This window comes from Galeopterus variegatus, unplaced genomic scaffold (genome assembly GCF_000696425.1).
Source record: "Galeopterus variegatus unplaced genomic scaffold, G_variegatus-3.0.2 Scaffold7803, whole genome shotgun sequence".
NCBI lineage: Eukaryota > Metazoa > Chordata > Mammalia > Dermoptera > Cynocephalidae > Galeopterus > Galeopterus variegatus.
This window is the reverse complement of record NW_007733914.1, coordinates 67,124-79,460: the sequence shown is the minus strand read 5'-3', so window position 1 is coordinate 79,460 and position 12,337 is coordinate 67,124. Positions and strand designations below refer to the sequence as shown.

Below are 12,337 nucleotides of genomic sequence, written 5' to 3'. Positions count from 1 at the left end.
AGGCTGACAATGCCTCCTTCCTGGAGGTCCTCTCAAGACGAAGTGTGTATTTAATAGCCCCGTAGAGTTTCTGCCTCAGTATGTGTTAGTTACCGTTCACTTCTCCTCCGACATGGATCTTCCTTCTGAATTCAGTATTGAACAAGTCAATAGAAGAGTTGATCCCATTGCAGACTTAAAGCAATTTGTCAGGGGAATGGCAGTAAGAGGAAGGAGACCGTGTAGTAAGAAAATGACATTTCCCAGAGGTTGAAAGACATTCCTCGGAAGCAGCTTCGTTTTGAAGGGGAGCGTGTGACGTGGATCCAGGCCTCAACCCTGCAGGAGCTCCTGGACCTCAAATCTCAGCACCCCGATGCCAAGCTAGTGGTGGGGAACACGGAGATCGGTAAGGGCTGGGTGGCGCTGGGGCCTGCCTGCCCATGCTCACCCTTCTGCACCCCATTCCCTGCCCTACTGACTGCCTGGGAACCACTGAGGAGCCCTGGCACTTGAATTCCTGCAGAGACCCCTGGTTTTGGAGTCACAGAGATCTGGTTCAACCACTTGCTGGTTGAGTGTCCTCAGAAAAATTCCTCATCCTGCTGTACCTGCATCTTCCCATTTCTTCTATGAGGGCAATGCTAACTCCTCAAAGGGTTGTTCTGAGGATTAAATGAGATCCTTGCATACTTGGTGGTTTTTCTCCATAAACAGTTGCAAAGTCCCAGCTGTGAGCCATGTACTCTGGGAAGGGCTTGGGATACAAAGACCAACTGGACATGATTGCTCCCCTCAAGGCTCTCCTAGTCTAAGGGAGGAGGGAATGATATAGGCAAAGTGTCTGGGCAAGTGTCTAATGGACACTAGGGGTTCCATAAATGTCACTCTTCCCCCTCTCTGGCCATTTTTCTGGAGAATGGTGTGATAAGGTAAAGGACAGGAGATGACCAGATGTGACTGTGGTTGTGTTGCCTATGACCATGGCTACCTGCCCTGTTGGTGCCCCACCTGGGCCATGAGGCCCTCAATAGTTGAACAGGCCAGAAAGGCTCAGGATGTGCAGCTCTCAGCCCTGGCGCTTTAAGAGACAGGGAGAGATGTTAGAGGTGCCTCTGGTTTTGGGGGAGGGGGTGGGCATGATATGCTTTTAAGCAGTCAAGTCCAGTTTGTGGAAGACTCTTTGCTCTGGTTCTGGAAGGAGCCCCTCTCTCCTGGATTCTGGTTGGATTCTCAGCTGCAGAGAGGGGTCCTGACTCAGTTCAGTGCTGATGGAGGACACAGCTGGCCCCTGTGAGCACAGATACAGAGCAGAGGCCCCAGCTGTAGTTCTGGGACACACGGGGGTAGCAGGGGGGCTTCAAGTGATGTGACTCTGATAACTGTGGCTAAATAGGACTCATGGCCCATATAGTCATGGCCCTAGGGTCCAGGGGTAGCATGATTTAAGGTGGCTGGAAGAATCTTAGTAGATCCTTTGACACTTGACATGCTCTTTGCCCTGAGTCATATCATGTCCTGAACCCAAGTCATACCATGCCCTGGATTCAAAGAGAAAGGAATTCACAAAAATTTTATAGGCTCTGCATTTGGAAATAATTTCTTAAGACACTTCCATCTGTTCTACGCACAGAGCCCAACAGTGTAACCACCCGCAGCTAGTACAGGGTATTGAGGAAGGAGGGTATAGAGAAAACTTTATCAAGAAAGGACTTACTACTTCAATCTGTGTTCTTNGAAAAAAAAAAAAACACACACACACACACACACACACAAAGGGAGAGAGCTCTATTAAAAGGACACGATTCACGGCTTGCAGCTCTGCTTTCAGGACACTTTCTCACAGCTACTTTCTCACCTTCACTCCAACATTTATGGCAAGGAAAGAATCAAGTCATGCTCAGAGTTTTCCATGTGCTCGTTTCTCGGGGGTGTCGATCGAGCTCATGAAGACTGCCTGGTAGGTTGCAACAGGCTGCAAAGAGTGGCTATGCTGCAGGCTGCTGGCAGACCTTTCTCTGGATTGCAAAACCTTGTCAACACTGTCAGCTTGATGTGGGGGCTTCCTTTCCCACGTCAGAGCCAGTCCTCCTTTGCATTCCCTTCTGACACCACCTCTTCCTTCCCAACTTCCATCCCTTCCCACACCTTGTCCACTGCGCCTCCTGGTGACAGCGTGGGGTACTGCAAGGAACCTGGGCTTTCAGCCAGGTCGGTTTGGGTCCTCTCATGCTGGTGGCCTTCAGCAGGTCCCATCCCTTTCTTAATCTTCAGGTTCCCCCTTCACCTGTAAAACTGAGGCTGACAATGCCTCCTTCCTGGAGGTCCTCTCAAGACGAAGTGTGTATTTAATAGCCCCATAGAGTTTCTGCCTCGGTATGTGTTAGTTCCCATTCACTTCTCCTCCGACATGGATCTTCCTTCTGAATTCAGTATTGAACAAGTCAATAGAAGAGTTGATCCCATTGCAGACTTAAAGCAATTTGCCAGGGGAATGGCAGTAAAAAGAAGGAGACCGTGTGGTAAGAAAATGACATTTCCCAGAGGTTGAAAGACATTCCTCGGAAGCAGCTTCGTTTTGAAGGGGAGCGTGTGACGTGGATCCAGGCCTCAACCCTGCAGGAGCTGCTGGACCTCAAAGCTCAGCACCCCGATGCCAAGCTAGTGGTGGGGAACACGGAGATCGGTAAGGGCTGGGTGGCGCTGGGGCCTGCCTGCACCCCATCCCCTGCCCCACTGACTGCCTGGGAACCACAGAGGAGCCCTGGCACTTGAATTCCTGCAGAGACCCCTGGCTTTGGAGTCACAGAGATCTGGTTCAACCACTTGCTGGTTGTGTGTCCTCAGAAAAGTTCCTTGTCCTGCTGTACCTGCATCTTCCCATTTCTTCTATGAGGGCAATGCTAACTCCTCAAAGGGTTGTTCTGAGGATTAAATGAGATCCTTGCATACTTGGTGGTTTTTCTCCATAAACAGTTGCAAAGTGCCAGCTGTGATCCATGTACTCTGGGAAGGGCTTGGGATACAAGGACCAACTGGACATGATTCCTCTCCTCAAGGCTCTCCTAGTCTAAGGGAGGAGGGAGTGATATAGGCAAAGTGTCTGGGCAAGTGTCTAATGGACACTAGGGGTTCCATAAATGTCACTCTTCCCCCTCTCTGGCCATTTTTCTGGAGAATGGTGTGATAAGGTAAAGGACAGGAGATGTCCAGATGTGACTGTGGTTGTGTTGCCTATGACCATGGCTACCTGCCCTGTTGGTGCCCCACCTGGGCCATGAGGAGGCCCTCAATAGTTGAACAGGCCAGAAAGGCTCAGGATATGCAGCTCTCAGCCCTGGTGCTTTAAGAGACAGGGAGAGATGTCAGAGGTGCCTCTGGTTTTGGGGGGGGCATGATATACTTTTAAGCAGTCAAGTCCAGTTTGTGGAAGACTCTTTGCTCTGGTTCTGGAAGGAGCCCCTCTCTCCTGGATTCTGGTTGGATTCTCAGCTGCAGAGAGGGGTCCTGACTCAGTTCAGTGCTGATGGAGGACACAGCTGGCCCCTGTGAGCACAGATACAGAGCAGAGGCCCCAGCTGTAGTTCTGGGACACACGGGGGTAGCAGGGGGGTGCGGGGGCAGCAGGGTGGCTTCAAGTGATGTGACTCTGATAACTGTGGCTAAATAGGACTCATGGCCCATATAGTCATGGCCCTAGGGTCCAGGGGTAGCATAATTTAAGGTGGCTGGAAGAATCTTAGTAGATCCTTTGACACTTGACATGCTCTTTGCCCTGAGTCATATCATGTCCTGAACCCAAGTCATACCATGCCCTGGATTCAAAGAGAAAGGAATTCACAAAAATTTTATAGGCTCTGCATTTGGAAATAATTTCTTAAGACACTTCCATCTGTTCTACGCACAGAGCCCAACAGTGTAACCACCCGCAGCTAGTACAGGGTATTGGGGAAGGAGGGTATAGAGAAAACTTTATCAAGAAAGGACTTACTACTTCAATCTGTGTTCTTTGTCCTGGGAGCTGATATTCAAACAAGCCAGACTTCTCAAAGCCTGGGACCCCCCTTCCAAAATCCTAAACAGCACCTGGGGTGGAGGTGCACACAGGCATTTCCTTTTTAACCTTTCCCATCTGTAGCCCCTATGGCGGGGCTGGGAGAGGTGCCATGCAGCTGGTCTGAGGGACAGAGGCTTGTCTGCTTTGCAGAGCTTTCTGACATGATCAGTTGGGAAGGACAGAAACTGGACACAGATGTGTGGCCCCCAAAAGCCACACACCTCGAAGAACTCAGATTGATACTGGGAACTGGAAGGCAGATTTGAGGTTTTCCCTCCTATTTTTCTTTTTTGTTTTAATGTTAGACTTTCGTGTTTTTATTACTATTATACCTTAACACTAACGATAGCTCAAGTATTGATATTTGTCTATTTTAGCTGTGTGATTTCGGCAAGAAACCCAAGCTCTCTGTGTCTCAGTTTCTTCGTCTATAAACAGAGACAATATAGCTCAAGTATTGATATTTGTCTATTTTAGCTGTGGGATTTCGGCAAGAAACCCAAGCTCTCTGTGTCTCAGTTTCTTCGTCTATAAACAGAGACAATCACAGTACTCACAGGGTCATTGTGAAGAGTAAATGAGTTAAAATAGGAAGTGCTTAGAAGAGTTCATAACATACCTTAATTCCCTGTGTTTTCTCATGTTGCTATTGCACACATGCACGCGTGCACACACACACTAGGGTGAGTTCAAGTTCATGTCATTTTAATTTGGATAGATTTCTTTGAGAGAGAGAGAGAAAGACAAGAGTTTCAGGGCTGAAAGTCCAGAGACTGTGCCTAATTCCACACCTTGTCCACTGCATTTCCTCATCCTGAGACACCCACGGAGCATGTTATGATTGTATGTCCTGTATCCTATGTGTAATGGTGGGAAAACTGCTGAGGCTGCCCTAACGAAACAACAACGGGCTTTAACTCCAGGCTTCTTGATTCTCTCAAGGCATTGAGATGAAGTTCAAGAACAAGCTGTTTCCTGTGATCGTCTGCCCAGCCTGGATCCCGGAGCTGAATTCAGTAGAGCATGGACCGGAGGGTATGGGGAGGTTTGCCCTGAGCCCACAGAGGGGCTGTGATACTGGGGGTGGGTCCTGAGGGGGGATGGCAGGTGATAGGGTGGGCTCCCCTTTGGCTCTGGATGCCACCTGCTTCTGCTACCCTGCCCAGGAGGTGTCGGGGGAAGGGGACACCCTTCGTTGCCTTTTCTCTACCAAGCGCCATGGTAGGGTCCCAGTGGGCAAGAGGCTGTGAGATTTTCAATAGTTGCTGTCAGTCCTGGCTACACATTAGAATCATTCATGGGGTGGGGGATGTGGGGGAGAGTGTTGGGTTGCGGGGAGTGCTTGGGTGCTTTTTAAAAAAATTACCAGGACCTCAGCCCCAGAGATTCTGGTTTTATTGAGTTGAAAACCACTGGACATCGGCTGTAGGATCAAGAGGCCTGGGCTTGGGTCCTGGCTCTTTTGTTAACTGTGTGGCATTGGTTAAGTTGCTTAACCTCTCTGGGACTCATTTCCTCAACCATTTAAAAATGTGAGTCCTGATTCAACCTTGCTTGGGTTGCTGTGAAGCTTCAAGCAGCTGTATATGAAAGCATTTTCTGAGCTTTAATGGAGATTGCTGTTATTCTGAACATGTATGTGTCCCCAGGTATCACCTTTGGGGCCGCTTGCACCCTGAGCTGTATGGAAAAGACCCTAGTTCATGCAGTTTCTAAGCTTCCTGCCCAGAAAACAGAGGTGTTCAGAGGAGTCCTGGAGCAGCTGCGCTGGTTTGCTGGGAAGCAAGTCAAGTCTGTGGCGGTGAGTCTCTGTTCAGATGCAAGCAAGGCCCACAGGATGGGGCCTTGCATCAGAAAGCAGGGTGGCCTGCTGCGGACTCCCAATTTTTAGCCCAGTGGGCCTCAGACTATAGGGCTTAGAAATTCCTGGGGGGTGCTTATTAAAATGCAGATTCCTAGGCCCTAACCTCAGAGATTCTGACACAGTGGGTCTGGGATAGAGCCCAGGACCAGGTTTTTAACAAGCCCCTTGTGTGCTTCTGATGAAGGTGGTCTGTGGGCCACTCTGAGAAACATCCGCTCGTTTTCTCTTAGTCTTTAGCCCTGAGGTTGGAGAGGTATGGCTTCCTGCTTCCCTCTTCCTGAACTTGGCCAAGACTGTCATAGGTGAATGAGAGATGTGTTAGGGAGAAGCCAAATTGGGAGAGGGGTTTCCTTTCAGAATCCAGGAGAGAACCAGAGGCAGAGCCCCTCTACCGACTGTTCATAATCGGCATTCAGTCTGGCCCCCAAAACCCCAGTTTGCAAGTGGTTCACACACCCTGTGCCATTTGGGTTCAAAGCAGTTTATGGTGTTCAGAGGAAATCTATTCCTTCCATTCTATTTTTTTTTTATTGTTTTTAAATTAAAATGGAACAAAACAGCCAACTCCCAGTTCCCTCACCCTGCCCCTAGCACCTGCCACTTCTGATTATAGATGAGGAAGTGTAAACTCAGAAATCTCTACTGAGTTCCCTAGTTCTGCTAGAATCTACTTCTAGGAAGGATTTTGTTTTCATTGTGCAACTGATTTTCTTCCTCTTTCCTAATAATAAGAATTCTGTATTTGATTCTCTTTACATTTTTGCCAAGTTGCCAAGAAGTTCAGATCCAAATAGAGCAAATTGTTCAACCTTAAGTCTCCCTCCTCTTTTTCCTTGATCCTTATCTTCCATTTCCATTTTAATAATTCAATGGCCTCTGTGATAAACCACCTCAATCCTTCCAGAAAAAGGTTGGGTAAGAATCAAACAAACAAACAAATTTATTTATTTATTTATTTATTTATTTATTTATTATTATTTTTTCCTTTTTGTCTTTTTTCATGACCGGTAACGGGATCGCAACCCTCAGTGTCGCGCCCTCACCGTGACCAGCAACGGGATCGCAACCCTCGGTGTCGTGCCCGCACCAAACAAACAAATTTAAAGGAGCTTGCCTGGTAGATTCAGAGCTAGGTTCCCATGCCAAGTGTTCTGATTTCAAGTTTTGCACATTTTTCTGAATGCCCAAGTCCTTAGTATGCCAGTCTTGTGTTTACAGGGGGTGCAGGTCCTCGGTAGGTTCATGTGTGAGCAAGGGTTCCTAGGGTGGGCTCTCATGGCACACTCTCTGCTTGTCCTAGTCCATTGGAGGGAACATCATCACTGCCAGCCCCATCTCCGACCTCAACCCTGTGTTCATGGCCAGCGGGGCCAAGCTGACCCTTGTGTCCAGAGGTGAGCTGCCTGAAGCAGAGGTACAGAAAGAAGGACTTGGGGGAGAAAAGTCTCACCAAATAGGTCATTTCTAGAACAACAGGGCCCAAAGTTCAGTAACCCGGTTGTCCTAAGGTTTGGATCCAGGGAAGCTGCAAAGGAGGTGCAGTGAGGTTGGGGGCCAGGAGAGCTGGACCTTTCCTTTATAAAGAATTCACAACAAAATCTGCCACTTGGATGCCTTACCCTGTGGTATGCTGAGGCTAGGATGCACTGGCTCACTACTGCCAATTGTTGGATTCTCAGGAATTCTGTGAGCTGTGTGTTAAACACAACCATTATTAAAAATTAAATTATATAAACTTGAAATGAAGTAAATTATATTCAAAACTTTTACCTTGGGGACCAACGTTAGCATCTCTCAACTTTAATATTGATGTTTTTCTCTCTGATCTTTGCCCCTAATGAACCAACCCTATTCCTCTCCAGACAATGAGTTGCAGGGTGGGGATACACAGGGGCAGACGATGAAACTAGACAGCTAGTAATAATAAATACTCAAAATGTTCACTTCCTAATTGCTTCATTTTACTGTTATCTCTGCTTGTGAAGTTATTAACATCTATCGCGTCTGTACAGTGGAGATGCTCTACAATGGTGCACTACTGTGCATCTAAGCCTTGTCAGAGGGTCCCCAAGACCTAACGGTTTTCTAGGAGGATTTAGCATAAAGTCAGACTCATGGCTATGATTTATTACAGCAGAAGGACACAAAGCGAAAGCAGCAAAGGGAAAGGTGCATGGGGCAGAGTCTGGAGGAGAACAGGCACAAGCTTCCAGAGCCCTCTCCCGGTGGAGTCACACAGGATATGCCTATTTCCTCTGGCAATGGGTTGTGACATACCTGTGAGGTGCTGTCTACCAGGGAAGATTGTAACAGACTCAGCACCAAGAGTTTTCTGGGGGGCTGGTCACATAGGCAGCCTCTGCCTGGCACATACCAAAAGTCAGAATTCCCAGAAGGAAAGCAGGAGCTCAGCATAACTGTGTTGTTTGTACAGTTGAGGCGCAGTGAGTCACTCTTATCATGGAATGGTGGGACACTTTCTGAAATACAAGTTCCCAGATGTCAGTCAAGGGCCAACCTTGTAAACAGGCCTTGCAGAGAGAGGATAGTGTTCAGGGCTGCAGTCTTAACTCCTTGCTGCCCTCTTCCCAACTTCACATTCAGTGATGTCACTTTGGTAGCTTGAAAGTGGCTGTGGTGGGAGTATTTACACCACAGAAACTGGCAAATGCTTCTGATCTGGGCTTTTCCCCTCCCCTGAAGATCTGGTTGTTAAACATTCACCATCACACCATTGCTTAAGGATTCCAGATGGAGGACTTGGCTCCAATTGTGCTGGTCACTCTTTCTGACTGTGGGCGTCAGAGACCAGAGTGAAGAATCCCACAGGTGGGTTGTCCTCTGCCCCCAATGTGGTCCGCAGCCTCTCCCTCATGAGGATCCCTCTTCATCTCATCTCTGTACAGGCACCAGGAGAACTATTCAGATGGATCACACCTTCTTCCCTGGCTACAGAAAGACCCTGCTAAGTCCGGAGGAGATACTGCTCACCATAGAAATCCCCTACAGCAGGGAGGTGAGATGTCAGGAGCTGGTCCATGCTTTGACCAAATTATTCCTACTTCTAGGATCCAGCCAAAGGGCCAACTTTTGCCTTGGGGACCAATGTTAGCAGCTCTTAATTTTAATATTGACATTTTTCTTAAAGAAAACATAATTTTATTATTATTTTTTACATTCTAGGATATTGTTGTGGAGCAGGTGGGAGGGAGTGGGAGGGGAAAGGGGAAGGAAATGGGATGGAAGAAGGAGAAAGGAGGAGGGGTGGGATAGAGGCCTGTGGCACCCCCCTTATTCCGCAGGGGAGACCAGGGGGCTTGCCAGGCTGGGTGCAGCTGTCATGGGGGTGTGCAAAAGCCCTCACCCCCGACCATCCCAGCTTGGGAACCTGGGGCCCTTCTTGCTGTGGCTTGGTGGTCATTGCTGGGCTGGTTGCACATGTCAGGGGGTGTGGCCCAGGCCCTCAGCCCCCCACCACCCTGGCTTGGGAGAGGCTGGTATGCTTCCTGTGGCAGCTCAGTGGTCGCTGGTGGGCTGGCTGCAGGTGTCAGGGGGGGCGTGGCCAAGGCCCTTGGTGCCCCACAACCCCAGCTTGGGAGGCCCAGGGTGTTTCCTGCAGCAGCTCAGGGTTGTCATTGGGCTGGCTGTATGTGTTGAGGGTATGTGGCCAAGGCCTGAGGCCCCCCCCCAACCCTAGCTGGGAGAGCCTGGGGTGCTTCCTATGGCAGCTAAGTGGTCACTGCTGGGCAGGCTGTGGGTGTCAGGGAGTATAGCCAATGCCCTCATCCTCCAGCCTCTGTATTGGTTGCGGGTGTCAGGGGCCTCCAGCCCTCTCCCTTTTCTGGTTTGGTAGCCCAGGGGACTTCCTGTCCTTCTAGGTGTTATAGGTGTTCTTTGGTTAAATGAGACCTTTACTAGTTAATATGGAACTTTGTCTCTGGTTGTGGGTACTTTGTTGTTTTTTCATTTCTGTGTTGGATTACTAATTTGTTGTCCTTTGCTTCTAAAATGGGGGAACTTCCTGTGGGAACCAGTACTTGAGCTCTGTGGTTGAGCTAAATTGCTGCTTTGCTGCTGATTCCCTAGGGAAGGCTTTTTGTGTAGCTCAGGTTTTAATGGTTGACTTATGGGTACTTCCGGCTCCTGAGAGATCCAGTGCACCTGGGTTGTGTAGAAACTCTGGTCTGGGCCTGAGTATTTTCATCAAACTGCACTCCATGCAATTCTATATTCCTGATCAGTCTCCTCTGAGTGGTCCTTCATTTATTAGGGTACAGATCAGCTGTCCTTGCTGTGCCCCAGTGTTCCCCCAGTGGGCCCGTCTCCCCCACCACCCATGCTACAAACACTTCCCATGGGTTGGGCCGTGCACCGGCCCCTTGCGATGACTCACCAACCTCTGAGTGGCTCCTTTTTTTCAGTTGTTGTGGCTCTTCAGTCCTGTGTGAGTCCACGGGAACCTATTAGTGGTCTTGCTGGTCTGGGGCCACCATGGCCCTGTTCTCCCCTGCCACCTCCAAGCAGCTTCATCTGAAGGGCACAGCTGTGGCTTTTGCTGGCTCCTGCTCCATGCACCCAGCAGCTCCAGCCTGAACATGGCCGAAGCTTGAAATGGTTGAAGCAGTTTTTTCTTTCTCTCATCATGGCTTCTCCCACTTTCATACACCTTGTAGGTCTCTCCTCCTCTTCTCTGGAGCTCTAGCGGCCCCAGCTTGCCTGTTGTTGCTTTTTTATAGTTGTAAATTGGTTGATTTGTGGGAGAGAATGACGCTGGGGACTGTCTATTCCACCATCTTGACCGGAAGCCCCTACCATTGATGTTTTTCTCTCTGATCTTTGCCTCTCATGAACTAACATTATTCCTCTCCAGAAAATGAGGAGTTGCAGGGTAGGGATGCATAGTGCATGGACTATGAAACTGGACAGCAAGACATGTCATCCTGAGTAGGTCATTTTACCTGTTTGAGCCCCAACTTCCTCCTCTGTAAAAATGGGCACAATGCTACGTACTGTGCAGATTACTGTGAGGACTGAAAATGAATAATTCCTAAGGATCCTAGAAGATGTCTGGAAACCAGTGGAGATGGCCAGCTGGTCACTAACAACACAGTTTTAAGAACACATCTGGCTGTTAGGTGTTACTGCCCCATGTCAGAGGAGACTTGTTTTCCTCTGGTGAAGAGCGTGGGGTTTGTGTGCTAAGTGTAGAAGCTACTTGTGAGTCAGACCCTCACAGGCTGACTTTGGGCTTGACAAGGTGCTGATTCACTGACCTGGTTCTGGGCTGGCACTGATGGATTTCTGCTTCACGAGCAGCTTTTCTGGCCTGTTTGGGCAGGTCTGGGCACCCGTTGCTACCTTGCCATGTTCTGTGGGACCAGTGGGGGCTCCACCTGGTGTGGTTCTCTCCTCTCTCAACAGCTACCAGCTCAAGACACATCCCATGAAGAGCTTATTAGACAAATGATCTGGAGAAGCAGCTCTCAAGGAGAGTGGGAAGGGTTTACCACACATAGCTACTGCTTTAGTGAGTGTTAGGAGGCACTTTCTCTCCTTGTTAATTTCAACCTCCTTAATGGGAATACTAATTAAATTAGAGCAATTATGTCCCTGAGGTCGCTTCTTAATGATTTTCTAGCTTGTCCTTACAGACCATTTTGTTTTTTTGTTGTTTTGTTTTTTTTTTTTTGTCTTTTTGTCTTTTTTCCGTGTCCGGCAACGGATTGCAACCCTCAGTGAACAGTGATTCCCAGAGCTTTGAATTTAATTTCACAGACCAGTAAAATTTTTTTAAATTATGAGTGGAGAAAGGGAGAGGACACAGGCAAAGCACTACCCAGTTTTCATTTTGCCAGGTGTGGTCATTAACATAAGCATGGGCTTTTTTTTTTAACAGAAAAGAGATTTTAGTATTCAGAATTAGGAAGATTTCTCAAATAAGATGTGGTCAGCCTGACGCTGGCAGTTCCTGGCACGCCATTGAAATGTCACCGTGGACTGGCACAGTCCTGGGAGTGAGCATCTGGAACTTCTGCTCCAGAACCAAGTTCAAATTCTAGGCTCAGTGCCCCAGGGTCATGCTTGACACCTAGGAGTCTGAACTAGCTCTGTCACATGGAGGGGCTTCTGGCCTCAAAGGAATGCTCATGGCCATTTGGGGGCCTTAACAGTGAGCCTCATCGTGCTTTTCCCAGTAGATCTCCTTCCCTTAAACTTCCTGCCTTTGGTGTTGTCAGAATCTGCAATGCCTGGGTGAGCTCAAACCTCAAGAGGAGCCTGACACAGAAAGGGCTTGAAGTCAGATGGTTCTTTCCCAGAAAGTAACTCGCACTCACTCCTGTCCCCAAAGACAGACCCTGGCTCAGACCCAGGGGGAAAAGTGTGTTCAAAGCACAGAGGCAGCAATTGTTTCATTGTGCGATACTTTCCCGCAAGAA

At 48.7% G+C, this 12,337-nt stretch overlaps 1 protein-coding gene across 1 annotated transcript in view; it reads left to right on the top strand.

The window, feature by feature from the left end:
* XDH (xanthine dehydrogenase) overlaps positions 1-12,337 on the top strand; it is a gene marked incomplete at its 5' end in the record, with an annotated part of 74,718 nt that overhangs the window by 22,472 nt on the left and 39,909 nt on the right. Inside the window, 5 exon segments of the mRNA XM_008592343.1 lie at positions 2,524-2,665; positions 4,979-5,071; positions 5,686-5,837; positions 7,201-7,294; positions 8,807-8,916. Of these exon segments, the coding sequence (XP_008590565.1) occupies positions 2,524-2,665; positions 4,979-5,071; positions 5,686-5,837; positions 7,201-7,294; positions 8,807-8,916 (591 nt within the window).